Source organism: Pseudophryne corroboree, chromosome 2 (genome assembly GCF_028390025.1).
Source record: "Pseudophryne corroboree isolate aPseCor3 chromosome 2, aPseCor3.hap2, whole genome shotgun sequence".
Classification (NCBI taxonomy): Eukaryota; Metazoa; Chordata; class Amphibia; order Anura; family Myobatrachidae; genus Pseudophryne; species Pseudophryne corroboree.
Window position 1 is genome coordinate 1,008,104,690 of NC_086445.1, and position 14,089 is coordinate 1,008,118,778.

Below are 14,089 nucleotides of genomic sequence, written 5' to 3' on the forward strand. Positions count from 1 at the left end.
CACAGCCTCCTGAGGCGAAAGAAAGTGTGCAAACTCAGCACTTTGGGCATCCAAACAATGGTTTGGTCACCCAACGCAGAACTTTAGGTGGGCTTAGCAGTTAGGCGGCTAAATCCAGTCTGTTTGGCGCGACATGCATGTGCACCCAAACAATTGAATTGTGACAATTGTTTTGACACAATCTTGTTCAGACAGGAAAATTAGCCACCCAAAACTGAATCGTTCCACACCAGTATGAACAGTGGAAGCACCAGATTCTATTCACTGACATTCAAGAGTATAAGGGTGGTATTGAAATGTTATCACTTCCAGTTTCCTTTCTAAAGTGATCCCTGTTATTGCGCATATTGCACCCATAGTAATCAGGTTTAGCTGCATCTGGATGGGGTAGCAAGCTGAAATACAACACCTGTCAGCAGAAACAGAACAGGTGTGTATGAGGGTGAAAATAATTGAATACCACCCTATGTGTACAAACCCTATTTTAACCGGCAAAATGCATCATCTAAGGCTGATCAGGCAGCAGCACATCCCACTGTAATGTTTAAGTTATGGTTCTCATACCATGACAGATCTTCAAGTAGGTCAGCATTACAACATGGTCTATCCTGTATTCTGAAACGGTGTCTGATGAACCTGTGACATTTGCAATTGCCCTCATACAAATAACCATCTGTTTATTTTGTGTATTTAGTACACTTATCTTCAACATTTGCCAATAGGTAATGTTTGAAAGACTACTGCCTGTGGAAACTGGTGGGATAATTACTGAACCAGCCAGATCCATTAACTCACCATTGTACAATTACAGAAATCCATAAAACTTGGTAGAACTTAAGCACTGGTTTTGATTATACAAGGTCTGTGTCTGGCAGCACAAAGGCTAATCTATGCCTATAGTGATTATCACAAAGCAAGCTGTAGTCCTGCTAGCCAACTTAAGGCCCTTTCAGACATGCAGCTAAATCCTGGGTCTTTGAACATGTACATGCATCAACTAGGGATTTCTGCATGTATGCGAGGACACAACACAAGACTAATGGCCAGTACTCACTGGCCGATGCAGGAGAGGTGTGCTGAGTGAACCACTCAGCACACATCTCTCCCGCCGCTCAACACGATGTGTGCTGAGCGTGCAGGCCCGCTCGTTTCACCCAGCGGGTGAAATGAGCAACCCACTAGATTGGCCTGGACGGCAGGCCAATCTAGCACCAGCAATAGCGATGCGCAGCTATCGCTGTAAGGGGTACACGGAGCGATCAGGCTTAAAATCTAAGCAATCTAGTCAGATTGCTTAGATTTTAAGCAGCGATTGCTCCGTGAGTACCCCCCTTAAGTCTGGGTCCTTGACCCTGCTTCTGACCAGAGTTAAAGCCAAGACTGGGGAATTTGCTGGCAGCTAGGTCACATGTGAAAGGGGCTTAAGATACATTAAGTACTTAATAGTACAATATAGAGTTGAATAGCTAATGAGTTACAGCTGTCTAAGGTGAAAGTCATTCTAAAGTCAGCTGTAGGTACACCTGTTTTCTCCTGCAACATTACCACCAAGTCTATAAAAACAAGTCAACCACACATGTTGCATGGGGGAGCAAAGATGTGGAAATAACCTCCACTGAAACAAACTAGCAGTACCCTTTCAAACATTCAAGATAACTGGAATGCATAACATGACATGGGCTGCATTATATTCAATGAACAGATGTAACAGTTACTTGAGAAATCATAACTCACAATTTGACAGGAAGTTAAGTTTTTTTGAACCAGGTTTTATTGGTTTTGGTGATAAGTACACAGACACTATGAACAATCTGTACATTTTTTTTCCTTAAACTCTAGTAGATTGGAAATCTAGGAATAAAAACATGTAGTCAAATTATATAGTCAGAATCCAAAAACCCTAGCGGCTTTTTCAACTTGGAGTTCAAAGTCAAGTTGTTTTGTAAAAAATAAGAGCACCCCTCGTACCAGTATCTTCAACGTATTAGCTTAACCCATTCTCTGCAAAAAAGGGAAATGTGGGGTAAAATACAACGAAAAAAGATAATGCAGCCGCCCTGGGGAGTGAAGTGGTTGACAACTTGACCGCTTTTTCTTTTAGAACTTCCGAGTACTTCACATCACACTCACTACACACTCAGTTTTTTTTTTTTTAAAAAGATTCACAGCACTTTTACATAGTTACTGAAAATAAAATACCACTACCCAAAAAAAATAGGAGAAAAAAATATGGTAACACAGATAAGTACACAATTTTTTTTAGAGGGAAATCCAGCACCAAGGGATTTTTATTAGGTTGTAAAAATTGTACGCAAGACAACATGGGTACAGATAACAGTTAAAACGTCAAGATAAAAAAAGCTTGAATTCTATTTGAACCAGTTTCATTAACAATTATCCCTGTCATGCCAGGGAGTCTGCAGGTAACCGCAGTGGACACAGGTGATAGAGGGGAGAAAAAAAATATGTAAATGCAAAACCAGTATGTGTGTGCGCACCTATAACGGTCTTCTCACACAATACATATGGGATTTCATTCTTGTGCATCCCCTCCCAACAGCAAACAATTCCATGGCATTATTTGCAGACAGTGGACAATTCTAAAATGGGCTTAACAAACCATCCAAACATGTAAGTTAAAAAAAAACACAACAACCTCAAAACAGAGACATGGTGGGATTCCCTCCTATTTTAAAAATGTGTTTTCTAGAATTAAACTACTAAAAAACTTGCATTTACAAAATAGTTGATAAAAATATTCCTCTGAATTGTACAAGGGAGGTACAGGAACCACTGATAAAAGACTTGGAACAAGATGTAGGTTATTCAGATTTAGATTCCTTGTCTCCTCCATCAGATGCTGGGGCCTAGAGGGAAGAGAAAAGAGTTTTAGCAACAAAAAACCAAGACAATTGCCGCTTTAGGCAGAAACTCACAGTACTGCTATACGGCAGTGCAGGGGGAGATCAGTGGCCACTGGCAGTGTTTCCACTCAATTACAACAGCAACTTACCCTGCTTGCATATAATTGAATGGACCCTCAAGCAAGACTTAAGATTTATGTGCACACATACACAAATACTGTGTGCCTTTAAGATTGATATGTAGCACTGTACTAAAGACATGTCCCCTTGTACCCATTCTGTTATTTTATATACTCCTAAAACTGTAGCCTATACTGCTTTTCTACATTAGCGCATGCTTGTACAGATACTTACACAAAAAAGTGGCTGATGAGGTACACAGTAACAGGTGACAACTTTTTTTTAGGGCAAAACTAATAGTAGCCAGTAGATTACCATAATAATAATGGACACAAATTACAGATTGGGGCTGATAGAATTGTTGTGCCCCCTCCCACTAGGCATCTATTGGAGCTATTCAACTGTTGCTCTGATCAGGTGACCATTAGCATTCAACAGCCGAGAGCTCTGGGTTAAGCCACGCAAAGCCAAGTCTAAGCTGCCGTTTGGGTGTCTAAAAGTCCGAGATTGGACACCCAAACAACTGGCTTTAAACACTTGCAACTCCAGAGGCTGGGGAGTGAAAGATGAATAGGTGCTCTGGCTAATGAGTGCCTATAGGAAAAGCAATTGAATAGTGTTAGATACATTCCTTTAGATGCCCAGCAGGTGGCACAATTGAATTGGCCCCCTTATGTCTGACTTTATTTCACATTGTTTTAATTAGACAAAACCAATGCAATTCACAGGTCACAAAGGAACACCAACAGTCCAGGTTTTGAAGCATGTTAATGCTGCAGCACAGGCCATCAAAACAAAATAATGGAGGTACTAAAACCATGTATTCAGCATGACTATCCCTAAAACCTGGACTGTTACTATGCCATGAGGACCAAGACTGGGAAACATGGATTTAGAGGATGCTCTAGTAACCCTACCCACATGACACTTATAGCGCATTCAGACCGCAAATGCCGGATCCTACCCGGTAAGACAAACGTGTACTTACCGGGTGGGATCCGGCATTTGCGCTCCGCTGCTGGCTTTCCGACCCGGCAATATACCGGGTCGGTTGTCATAGCAGCGGAGGGAGCAGCAGCAGCAGCAGGGGTGGAAGCGGCGCTGGGAGATGAGCTCATCTCCTGCGCCACCTCTCCCTATGCTGTGAATGGGAACCGTGTCGCATCGACACGGCTCCCATTCACACCGCACCTGACCCGGTAATCAACCCGGGTAAAACCCTTTTTTTTACCGGGTTGAATTACCGGGTCAGGCGACCCGCTAAATCGTCAAAGGACCTTTCACATTGCACACTGACCCGGTTCGACACGGCAATATGCAGTGTCGATACCGGGTTATTTGTGCGATGTGAAAGGGGTATTACTGGGAAAAGGTCTATGCTGCTACTGTGACCTTTTAAGCTCAATGAAAGTTAAAGTCAAACATTACCATGATCATAGCTGTATAGGGAATACACAAATTTTGCATCCAGACCCAGGTGGTGACTGCACTACCACCACAAGAATTCTCTACTCACATCGTCACTTTTTGTCTCTCCATTTTCAGATGGAAGATCATCCTTAGTCTCCTCTTTGTTAGCTTCTTCGGTCTGCTTGCCCTTAGCACCCTTCTTTCCCTTTGCTGGAACTTTCTTTTCCTCAGACTTCTCCTACACAAAGAACAAACAACTTAACATCCTGTGTGCCATGATCTACTTTGAAGTCCCATAAAGTAGTGTGGGGGCCATGAAGCAAAGCAACCAGCCTCACTATTACAGCTACCCATCCCTCACAGTGAACAGCTCAAATGTGTTAAAGTTACACAAAAGCATAATCCATTGTGTCTGAACTTAGAATGATCTAGAACTCAAATGATGCGTTTTAGCCATTAACTAATCCAAGTAGTATACCAGGCTTACAATACTCTGTGGCACTTACACGCCAACACATCCATATATATCACTCACCTTTGCTGCAGCTTTTTCCTTTTTAGGCTTTGGTTCAGCCTTTGGTGGGGCTGGTTTCTATGGAGGGGAACATTAAATCCATTAGAACACCAGCAACTAAGAATTTAAGGTCTTACAAATAAATCCCACTATTTTATTTATTTACAGTTCTATGTAGCGCTGCATATTTCATTTACATTTAAAATACTATTTGGCGTATCATAGTATGTATGGCAAATTACAAGGTACCAAGTTTCCAGCTAGCGTAAAACCACCTAGGACACCCAATACTAAACAAATAAGGGTACAAATAGGTACTTGCAGAGTGCGAGTTGCAGGAATGGCAACACCTGCAATGGCACATCTCATCTCGCACCCTACCCCTCAAGTCACAATTTTGTATGCTGCCTTATGGGGATGCAAACAAAATGGAGTCTAAAGAACGACTACCTATAATTAAATAACTGAAAGCTTTATAGTTATACATTGAAAAGCTATTAAATTAAAAATACTTACAGCTGACAACCGTGCCGACCTCCTCTTGGGCTATAATTAAAAAGAAATTAGTTCAATTAAGCAATTTACTAGTTTCGAAAATAAAATAAATAAATAAAAAATTGGCATAAATGGAAGTCTGTTCCAATTCTTTACCTCATCCTTGGCATCTCCAGCATCAGCTGCATTGACCTGAAGAAAAAAAAATAAAAATGTAGATTTAGTTTAATTGCAGTAGTTCAATATATATGTAGAACGTCGCAATAGCAGCAGTGTAGAATATTAAACCTGACCATGGAGAGAAATGTAAAAAAAAAATAAATAAAAAAATGCACACATCACTCATTCCTCTACATTACAACAGGTTTATTATGGTCCTCCAGCCACACTGCCCAACAGAGGGCGCTAGACTGCGCGTCACTAAGAAAGCCACAGCAAGAGCGTAGATGGGAGGGGGCGCGCGCACTGAGAGACTGTCAGCTACCTTATAAACAAACAAGTGCTGAGGCAAATGGCGCGATCCGCCCCTCCCCCCCACTCGCCTATGGATCATGCCCCTAATCTATGGAGCCGCCAGCAGGGTCACCACCACCACCAACACAGGAGAGGGGGGGTGAGGTGACTCGCTGAGCCGTGACGTCACCAGCTCCGGCGTCCCCGCCGCTCTGCCATTGGCTGAGCGCGGCCGGAACGTTCTAGAACGCCGCCAGGACCTCCCCGCTGCCGATATAACCAGTGCGCGCAGGTGAGCGCTGAAGAGAACCCGCCACCGAGGGCTGCGGAGAGGAGGGAGGAAGCAAGGGGGGTGGTAAATTTTGTGGAGGCGGGACGGCGCTGGTGATCCCAGCTCGCGCCATTGCTGCCCCCCAACGCCCCCCCCCACTTCCCGCCGTGACCGCGCGCCGCCACCATAATCGTCCGCGCGAAGATGGAATGATTCCACAATAAAATAAAAAAACCCGACAAAAAAAACCAAAAAAAAAAAACCCCGGATTTTATAATAAATCTCGCCCAGTGCATATGGTCTACTGCCGGCGTGCAGCGGGCACTAGGGAGCAGCCCCCGCCGGTACACCGTGCGCACACATCCCGAGGTACAGTCAGTCCCAAAAGCGCGGGATAATCCGCGGAGACAATAACCGCCTGCAGCAGCACAATGGAGCGCGGCGGCCAGAGCCGAGGGACACCGCAGCCGCCGCGTCCTTGACTCTCCTCCCGCTGCAGCCACGCACATGCTCGGGTGCCCGCGGCTGCTTACCTTTCTCTTGGGCATGGCGACGACTGTCTGCTGCGACTACTGCCCGGGATAAGGCTCCTGCTGGCGGCGGCGGGTGAGCGATAGAGGGCAGCGCTGCACCAATGAACGCCCGGCTGCTGCTGCTGATCGCGGTGGTGTTGGGGGGGACTGGCGGGAGAGCAGACACTGGGAGCCCCGCAGCAGATGATGGAGTCCTCCTTCTCCTCACAAAGACACTAGCTCGCTCCTCAGCGCTCTCCGGCGGTTAATATGCCAGCCAGAGAACTAGTTCTAACCGGATCATCAGATCCCTCCGCCTCTTATCTATTCACCGCTCCAACCTGCTGGGGGCTGGGAGGCGGGGCCCGGCGGCGCGCCCCGCCCCCTCGCCCCCGCCATTGGCTCAGCGCGCTCGGAGAGCGCCTTTCAAACCATAACACGGGCACCTGTCTGGGTAGGTCAGCCTGTCAGTCATCCCGCGCCCCCTCCCTGCCCCTCTGCCTCTGGCAAGGGGGGGGGGGCGGGGGTGATTAGAGGAGGAGGGGGGGGGCGAGGGGGTATAGTAAATCGGCTTTAGGATTTTTTTTTTTTTTTTCTTCCCTCCATTGGAAATTTTTTTTGTTTTTTTTTGTTCACGTTTGTTTGAATCACTGGTGGTAAATAGAGCGGCGCTCGCTGATTGGCTGGGCGGCGCCATTCTGGATGGAACGTCACGATCCACAGCGTTCCAAACATATGCCCCAGCGTTCTACGGCTTCTTCCCCAACGTTCCACATGGGGGAGGGGCGCCGCCGCCGGGTCTCTGTGGCCGCCGTGTGTGTGTAGCGATCAGCGGGGCAGTAACGACCGCCGTGTGTGTGTATGTGTGCAGCGGGCACCGGTAGCCGGCCCCTCCCGGCCCAGCCAGCCAGCAGCAGCCTCGGAGGCCCCGAGGGGTGGGGTTTGGTGATTGCCATTGTGTGCTGTACGCTGCGCCGCCCGCTGCTGCTGCTGGGGATCGGAAGCTGCTGCTGCCGCCGCCGGGAACATGGCGGAGGGCTGTGCCTGGCTGCTAGTGCTGAGCACGGTCTTTCTCTGCAATCTCTTTAAAATCCAGCTCCCTTCCTTATCCTCAATAGTAAGTAAGCCGAAAACAGCGAGCTAATGCTATTACCGCGGCGGCCATCTGCCCAGGGCTCGCCATGTACAAAAGATCGGGACTGAGGCGTTGGAAGGCGGGTGTTAAGATTTACTCCCCGGGCCAGCCCCCTTGTGCAGGCAGCAGAGCAGATGCACGCACACCCTTCCATGTTACCAGGCGCCCTCCTGCGAGTGCATTCTCCAACACTGGCTGCCATGTTCCCTGTACACGCCAGTCACCTTACATAACCTCTGATGTACTGCAAATAAATGCTTATCCCTGAGCATAAGCCACCCATACACTGTACAGGGATGTGCAATCTGTAGGGGACAGCTGCTAATTTCCCTGCTCCTGTACACACTAGCATGGAGGGTGCATCTCCCTATTCCTGTACACACACATATGGAGGGTGCATCTCCCTGCTCCTGTACACACTAGCATGGAGGGTGCATCTCCCTGCTCCTGTACACACTAGCATGGAGGGTGCATCTCCCTACTCCTGTACACACAAGCATGGAGGGTGCATCTCCCTACTCCTGTACACACAAGCATGGAGGGTGCATCTCCCTGCTCCTGTACACACAAGCATGGAGGGTGCATCTCCCTATTCCTGTACACACAAACATGGAGGGTGCATCTCCCTACTCCTGTACACACAAACATGGAGGGTGCATCTCCCTGCTCCTGTACACACAAACATGGAGGGTGCATCTCCCTGCTTCTGTACACACAAACATGGAGGGTGCATCTCCCTGCTCCTGTACACACAAACATGGAGGGTGCATCTCCCTGCTCCTGTACACACAAACATGGAGGGTGCATCTCCCTATTCCTGTACACACAAGCATGGAGGGTGCATCTCCCTACTCCTGTACACACAAACATGGAGGGTGCATCTCCCTGCTTCTGTACACACAAACATGGAGGGTGCATCTCCCTACTCCTGTACACACTAGCATGGAGGGTGCATCTCCCTGCTTCTGTACACACAAACATGGAGGGTGCATCTCCCTACTCCTGTACACACTAGCATGGAGGGTGCATCTCCCTATTCCTGTACACACAAGCATGGAGGGTGCATCTCCCTACTCCTGTACACACAAACATGGAGGGTGCATCTCCCTGCTTCTGTACACACAAACATGGAGGGTGCATCTCCCTACTCCTGTACACACTAGCATGGAGGGTGCATCTCCCTATTCCTGTACACACAAGCATGGAGGGTGCATCTCCCTATTCCTGTACACACAAACATGGAGGGTGCATCTCCCTGCTCCTGTACACACAAACATGGAGGGTGCATCTCCCTACTCCTGTACACACTAGCATGGAGGGTGCATCTCCCTATTCCTGTACACACAAGCATGGAGGGTGCATCTCCCTACTCCTGTACACACAAACATGGAGGGTGCATCTCCCTGCTTCTGTACACACAAACATGGAGGGTGCATCTCCCTACTCCTGTACACACTAGCATGGAGGGTGCATCTCCCTATTCCTGTACACACAAGCATGGAGGGTGCATCTCCCTACTCCTGTACACACAAACATGGAGGGTGCATCTCCCTGCTTCTGTACACACAAACATGGAGGGTGCATCTCCCTACTCCTGTACACACTAGCATGGAGGGTGCATCTCCCTATTCCTGTACACACAAGCATGGAGGGTGCATCTCCCTACTCCTGTACACACAAACATGGAGGGTGCATCTCCCTGCTTCTGTACACACAAACATGGAGGGTGCATCTCCCTACTCCTGTACACACTAGCATGGAGGGTGCATCTCCCTATTCCTGTACACACAAACATGGAGGGTGCATCTCCCTGCTCCTGTACACACAAGCATGGAGGGTGCATCTCCCTATTCCTGTACACACAAACATGGAGGGTGCATCTCCCTACTCCTGTACACACAAACATGGAGGGTGCATCTCCCTGCTCCTGTACACACAAACATGGAGGGTGCATCTCCCTGCTCCTGTACACACAAACATGGAGGGTGCATCTCCCTACTCCTGTACACACTAGCATGGAGGGTGCATCTCCCTATTCCTGTACACACAAGCATGGAGGGTGCATCTCCCTACTCCTGTACACACAAACATGGAGGGTGCATCTCCCTGCTTCTGTACACACAAACATGGAGGGTGCATCTCCCTACTCCTGTACACACTAGCATGGAGGGTGCATCTCCCTATTCCTGTACACACAAGCATGGAGGGTGCATCTCCCTACTCCTGTACACACAAACATGGAGGGTGCATCTCCCTGCTTCTGTACACACAAACATGGAGGGTGCATCTCCCTACTCCTGTACACACTAGCATGGAGGGTGCATCTCCCTATTCCTGTACACACAAGCATGGAGGGTGCATCTCCCTACTCCTGTACACACAAGCATGGAGGGTGCATCTCCCTACTCCTGTACACACAAACATGGAGGGTGCATCTCCCTGCTTCTGTACACACAAACATGGAGGGTGCATCTCCCTACTCCTGTACACACTAGCATGGAGGGTGCATCTCCCTATTCCTGTACACACAAGCATGGAGGGTGCATCTCCCTACTCCTGTACACACAAACATGGAGGGTGCATCTCCCTGCTTCTGTACACACAAACATGGAGGGTGCATCTCCCTACTCCTGTACACACTAGCATGGAGGGTGCATCTCCCTATTCCTGTACACACAAACATGGAGGGTGCATCTCCCTGCTCCTGTACACACAAGCATGGAGGGTGCATCTCCCTATTCCTGTACACACAAACATGGAGGGTGCATCTCCCTACTCCTGTACACACAAACATGGAGGGTGCATCTCCCTGCTCCTGTACACACAAACATGGAGGGTGCATCTCCCTGCTCCTGTACACACAAACATGGAGGGTGCATCTCCCTACTCCTGTACACACTAGCATGGAGGGTGCATCTCCCTATTCCTGTACACACAAGCATGGAGGGTGCATCTCCCTACTCCTGTACACACAAACATGGAGGGTGCATCTCCCTGCTTCTGTACACACAAACATGGAGGGTGCATCTCCCTACTCCTGTACACACTAGCATGGAGGGTGCATCTCCCTATTCCTGTACACACAAGCATGGAGGGTGCATCTCCCTACTCCTGTACACACAAACATGGAGGGTGCATCTCCCTGCTTCTGTACACACAAACATGGAGGGTGCATCTCCCTACTCCTGTACACACAAGCATGGAGGGTGCATCTCCCTATTCCTGTACACACAAGCATGGAGGGTGCATCTCCCTATTCCTGTACACACAAGCATGGAGGGTGCATCTCCCTACTCCTGTACACACTAGCATGGAGGGTGCATCTCCCTATTCCTGTACACACAAGCATGGAGGGTGCATCTCCCTACTCCTGTACACACAAGCATGGAGGGTGCATCTCCCTGCTTCTGTACACACAAATATGGAGGGTGCATCTCCCTGCTCCTGTACACACAAGCGTGGAGGGTGCATCTTCCTATTCCTGTACACACAAACATGGAGGGTGCATCTTCCTATTCCTGTACACACAAGCATGGAGGGTGCATCTCCCTATTCCTGTACACACAAGCATGGAGGGTGCATCTCCCTATTCCTGTACACACAAGCATGGAGGGTGCATCTCCCTACTCCTGTACACACAAGCATGGAGGGTGCATCTCCCTGCTTCTGTACACACAAATATGGAGGGTGCATCTCCCTGCTCCTGTACACACAAGCGTGGAGGGTGCATCTTCCTATTCCTGTACACACAAACATGGAGGGTGCATCTCCCTACTCCTGTACACACAAGCATGGAGGGTGCATCTTCCTATTCCTGTACACACAAGCATGGAGGGTGCATCTCCCTATTCCTGTACACACTAGCATGGAGGGTGCATCTCCCTGCTCCTGTACACACAAGCATGGAGGGTGCATCTCCCTGCTTCTGTACACACAAACATGGAGGGTGCATCTCCCTATTCCTGTACACACAAGCATGGAGGGTGCATCTCCCTGCTTCTGTACACACAAATATGGAGGGTGCATCTCCCTGCTCCTGTACACACAAATATGGAGGGTGCATCTCCCTGCTCCTGTACACACAAGCGTGGAGGGTGCATCTTCCTATTCCTGTACACACAAACATGGAGGGTGCATCTCCCTACTCCTGTACACACAAGCATGGAGGGTGCATCTTCCTATTCCTGTACACACAAGCATGGAGGGTGCATCTCCCTATTCCTGTACACACTAGCATGGAGGGTGCATCTCCCTGCTCCTGTACACACAAGCATGGAGGGTGCATCTCCCTGCTTCTGTACACACAAACATGGAGGGTGCATCTCCCTATTCCTGTACACACAAGCATGGAGGGTGCATCTCCCTACTCCTGTACACACAGGCGTGGAGGGTGCATCTCCCTGCTCCTGTACACACAAGCGTGGAGGGTGCATCTTCCTATTCCTGTACACACAAACATGGAGGGTGCATCTCCCTATTCCTGTACACACAAGCATGGAGGGTGCATCTCCCTATTCCTGTACACACACACATGGAGGGTGCATCTCCCTGCTCCTGTACACACAAGCATGGAGGGTGCATCTCCCTGCTCCTGTACACACAAACATGGAGGGTGCATCTCCCTACTCCTGTACACACAAGCATGGAGGGTGCATCTCCCTGTTCCTGTACACACAAGCATGGAGGGTGCATCTCCCTGTTCCTGTACACACAAATATGGAGGGTGCATCTCCCTACTCCTGTACACACAAACATGGAGGGTGCATCTCCCTACTCCTGTACACACTAGCATGGAGGGTGCATCTCCCTGCTCCTGTACACACTAGCATGGAGGGTGCATCTCCCTACTCCTGTACACACAAGCATGGAGGGTGCATCTCCCTATTCCTGTACACACTAGCATGGAGGGTGCATCTCCCTATTCCTGTACACACAAGCATGGAGGGTGCATCTCCCTGTTCCTGTACACACACACATGGAGGGTGCATCTCCCTGCTCCTGTACACACAAGCATGGAGGGTGCATCTCCCTATTCCTGTACACACAAGCATGGAGGGTGCATCTCCCTGTTCCTGTACACACAAGCATGGAGGGTGCATCTCCCTGTTCCTGTACACACAAATATGGAGGGTGCATCTCCCTACTCCTGTACACACAAACATGGAGGGTGCATCTCCCTGCTTCTGTACACACAAACATGGAGGGTGCATCTCCCTACTCCTGTACACACAAGCATGGAGGGTGCATCTCCCTATTCCTGTACACACACACATGGAGGGTGCATCTCCCTGCTCCTGTACACACAAGCATGGAGGGTGCATCTCCCTATTCCTGTACACACACACATGGAGGGTGCATCTCCCTGCTCCTGTACACACACACATGGAGGGTGCATCTCCCTATTCCTGTACACACTAGCATGGAGGGTGCATCTCCCTGCTCCTGTACACACAAACATGGAGGGTGCATCTCCCTGCTCCTGTACACACAAGCATGGAGGGTGCATCTCCCTGCTTCTGTACACACAAACATGGAGGGTGCATCTCCCTATTCCTGTACACACAAGCATGGAGGGTGCATCTCCCTATTCCTGTACACACAAATATGGAGGGTGCATCTCCCTATTCCTGTACACACAAACATGGAGGGTGCATCTCCCTACTCCTGTACACACAAACATGGAGGGTGCATCTCCCTGCTCCTGTACACACAAACATGGAGGGTGCATCTCCCTGCTTCTGTACACACAAACATGGAGGGTGCATCTCCCTGCTCCTGTACACACAAACATGGAGGGTGCATCTCCCTGCTCCTGTACACACAAACATGGAGGGTGCATCTCCCTATTCCTGTACACACAAGCATGGAGGGTGCATCTCCCTACTCCTGTACACACAAACATGGAGGGTGCATCTCCCTGCTTCTGTACACACAAACATGGAGGGTGCATCTCCCTACTCCTGTACACACTAGCATGGAGGGTGCATCTCCCTGCTTCTGTACACACAAACATGGAGGGTGCATCTCCCTACTCCTGTACACACTAGCATGGAGGGTGCATCTCCCTATTCCTGTACACACAAGCATGGAGGGTGCATCTCCCTACTCCTGTACACACAAACATGGAGGGTGCATCTCCCTGCTTCTGTACACACAAACATGGAGGGTGCATCTCCCTACTCCTGTACACACTAGCATGGAGGGTGCATCTCCCTATTCCTGTACACACAAGCATGGAGGGTGCATCTCCCTATTCCTGTACACACAAACATGGAGGGTGCATCTCCCTGCTCCTGTACACACAAACATGGAGGG

At 49.2% G+C, this 14,089-nt stretch overlaps 2 protein-coding genes across 3 annotated transcripts in view; one reads left to right on the forward strand and one right to left on the reverse strand.

Moving 5' to 3' along the window:
* Positions 1–2,636: 2,636 nt before the first annotated feature.
* On the reverse strand, positions 2,637–6,961 carry HMGN1 (high mobility group nucleosome binding domain 1). Of its 2 annotated transcripts, none has more exons than XM_063956591.1 (6): positions 6,661–6,961; positions 5,560–5,595; positions 5,425–5,454; positions 4,930–4,986; positions 4,501–4,629; positions 2,637–2,867 (listed from the first exon to the last, which is right to left on the reverse strand). In XM_063956591.1, exons 1-6 carry the CDS (start codon positions 6,673–6,675, stop codon positions 2,823–2,825), a joined length of 312 nt encoding a protein of 103 aa, XP_063812661.1. In that variant the 5' UTR covers positions 6,676–6,961; the 3' UTR covers positions 2,637–2,822. The 2 variants fall into 2 exon arrangements, with proteins under 2 accessions (XP_063812661.1, XP_063812660.1); XM_063956590.1 differs by having other exon boundaries at positions 4,501–4,632; positions 6,661–6,953.
* Positions 6,962–7,601: 640 nt separating this feature from the next.
* The window catches only part of GET1 (guided entry of tail-anchored proteins factor 1), a 339,667-nt gene continuing 333,179 nt past the window's right edge, over positions 7,602–14,089 (forward strand). Inside the window, exon 1 of the mRNA XM_063956589.1 lies at positions 7,602–7,756. Within this exon, the coding sequence (XP_063812659.1) occupies positions 7,667–7,756 (90 nt within the window). The 5' untranslated portion in view covers positions 7,602–7,666. The remainder of the gene's footprint in view (positions 7,757–14,089) is intronic.

Bases quoted from the DNA above. Each gene is read 5' to 3' on its own strand.
- HMGN1 (XM_063956590.1), bottom strand. The intron at 4,633-4,929 runs GTGAGTGATATA...TTCTTTGTGTAG, and splicing joins AGGAAAAAGCTGCAGCAAAG to GAGAAGTCTGAGGAAAAGAA. The intron at 2,868-4,500 runs GTGAGTAGAGAA...TCTTCCCTCTAG, and splicing joins GAGAGACAAAAAGTGACGAT to GCCCCAGCATCTGATGGAGG.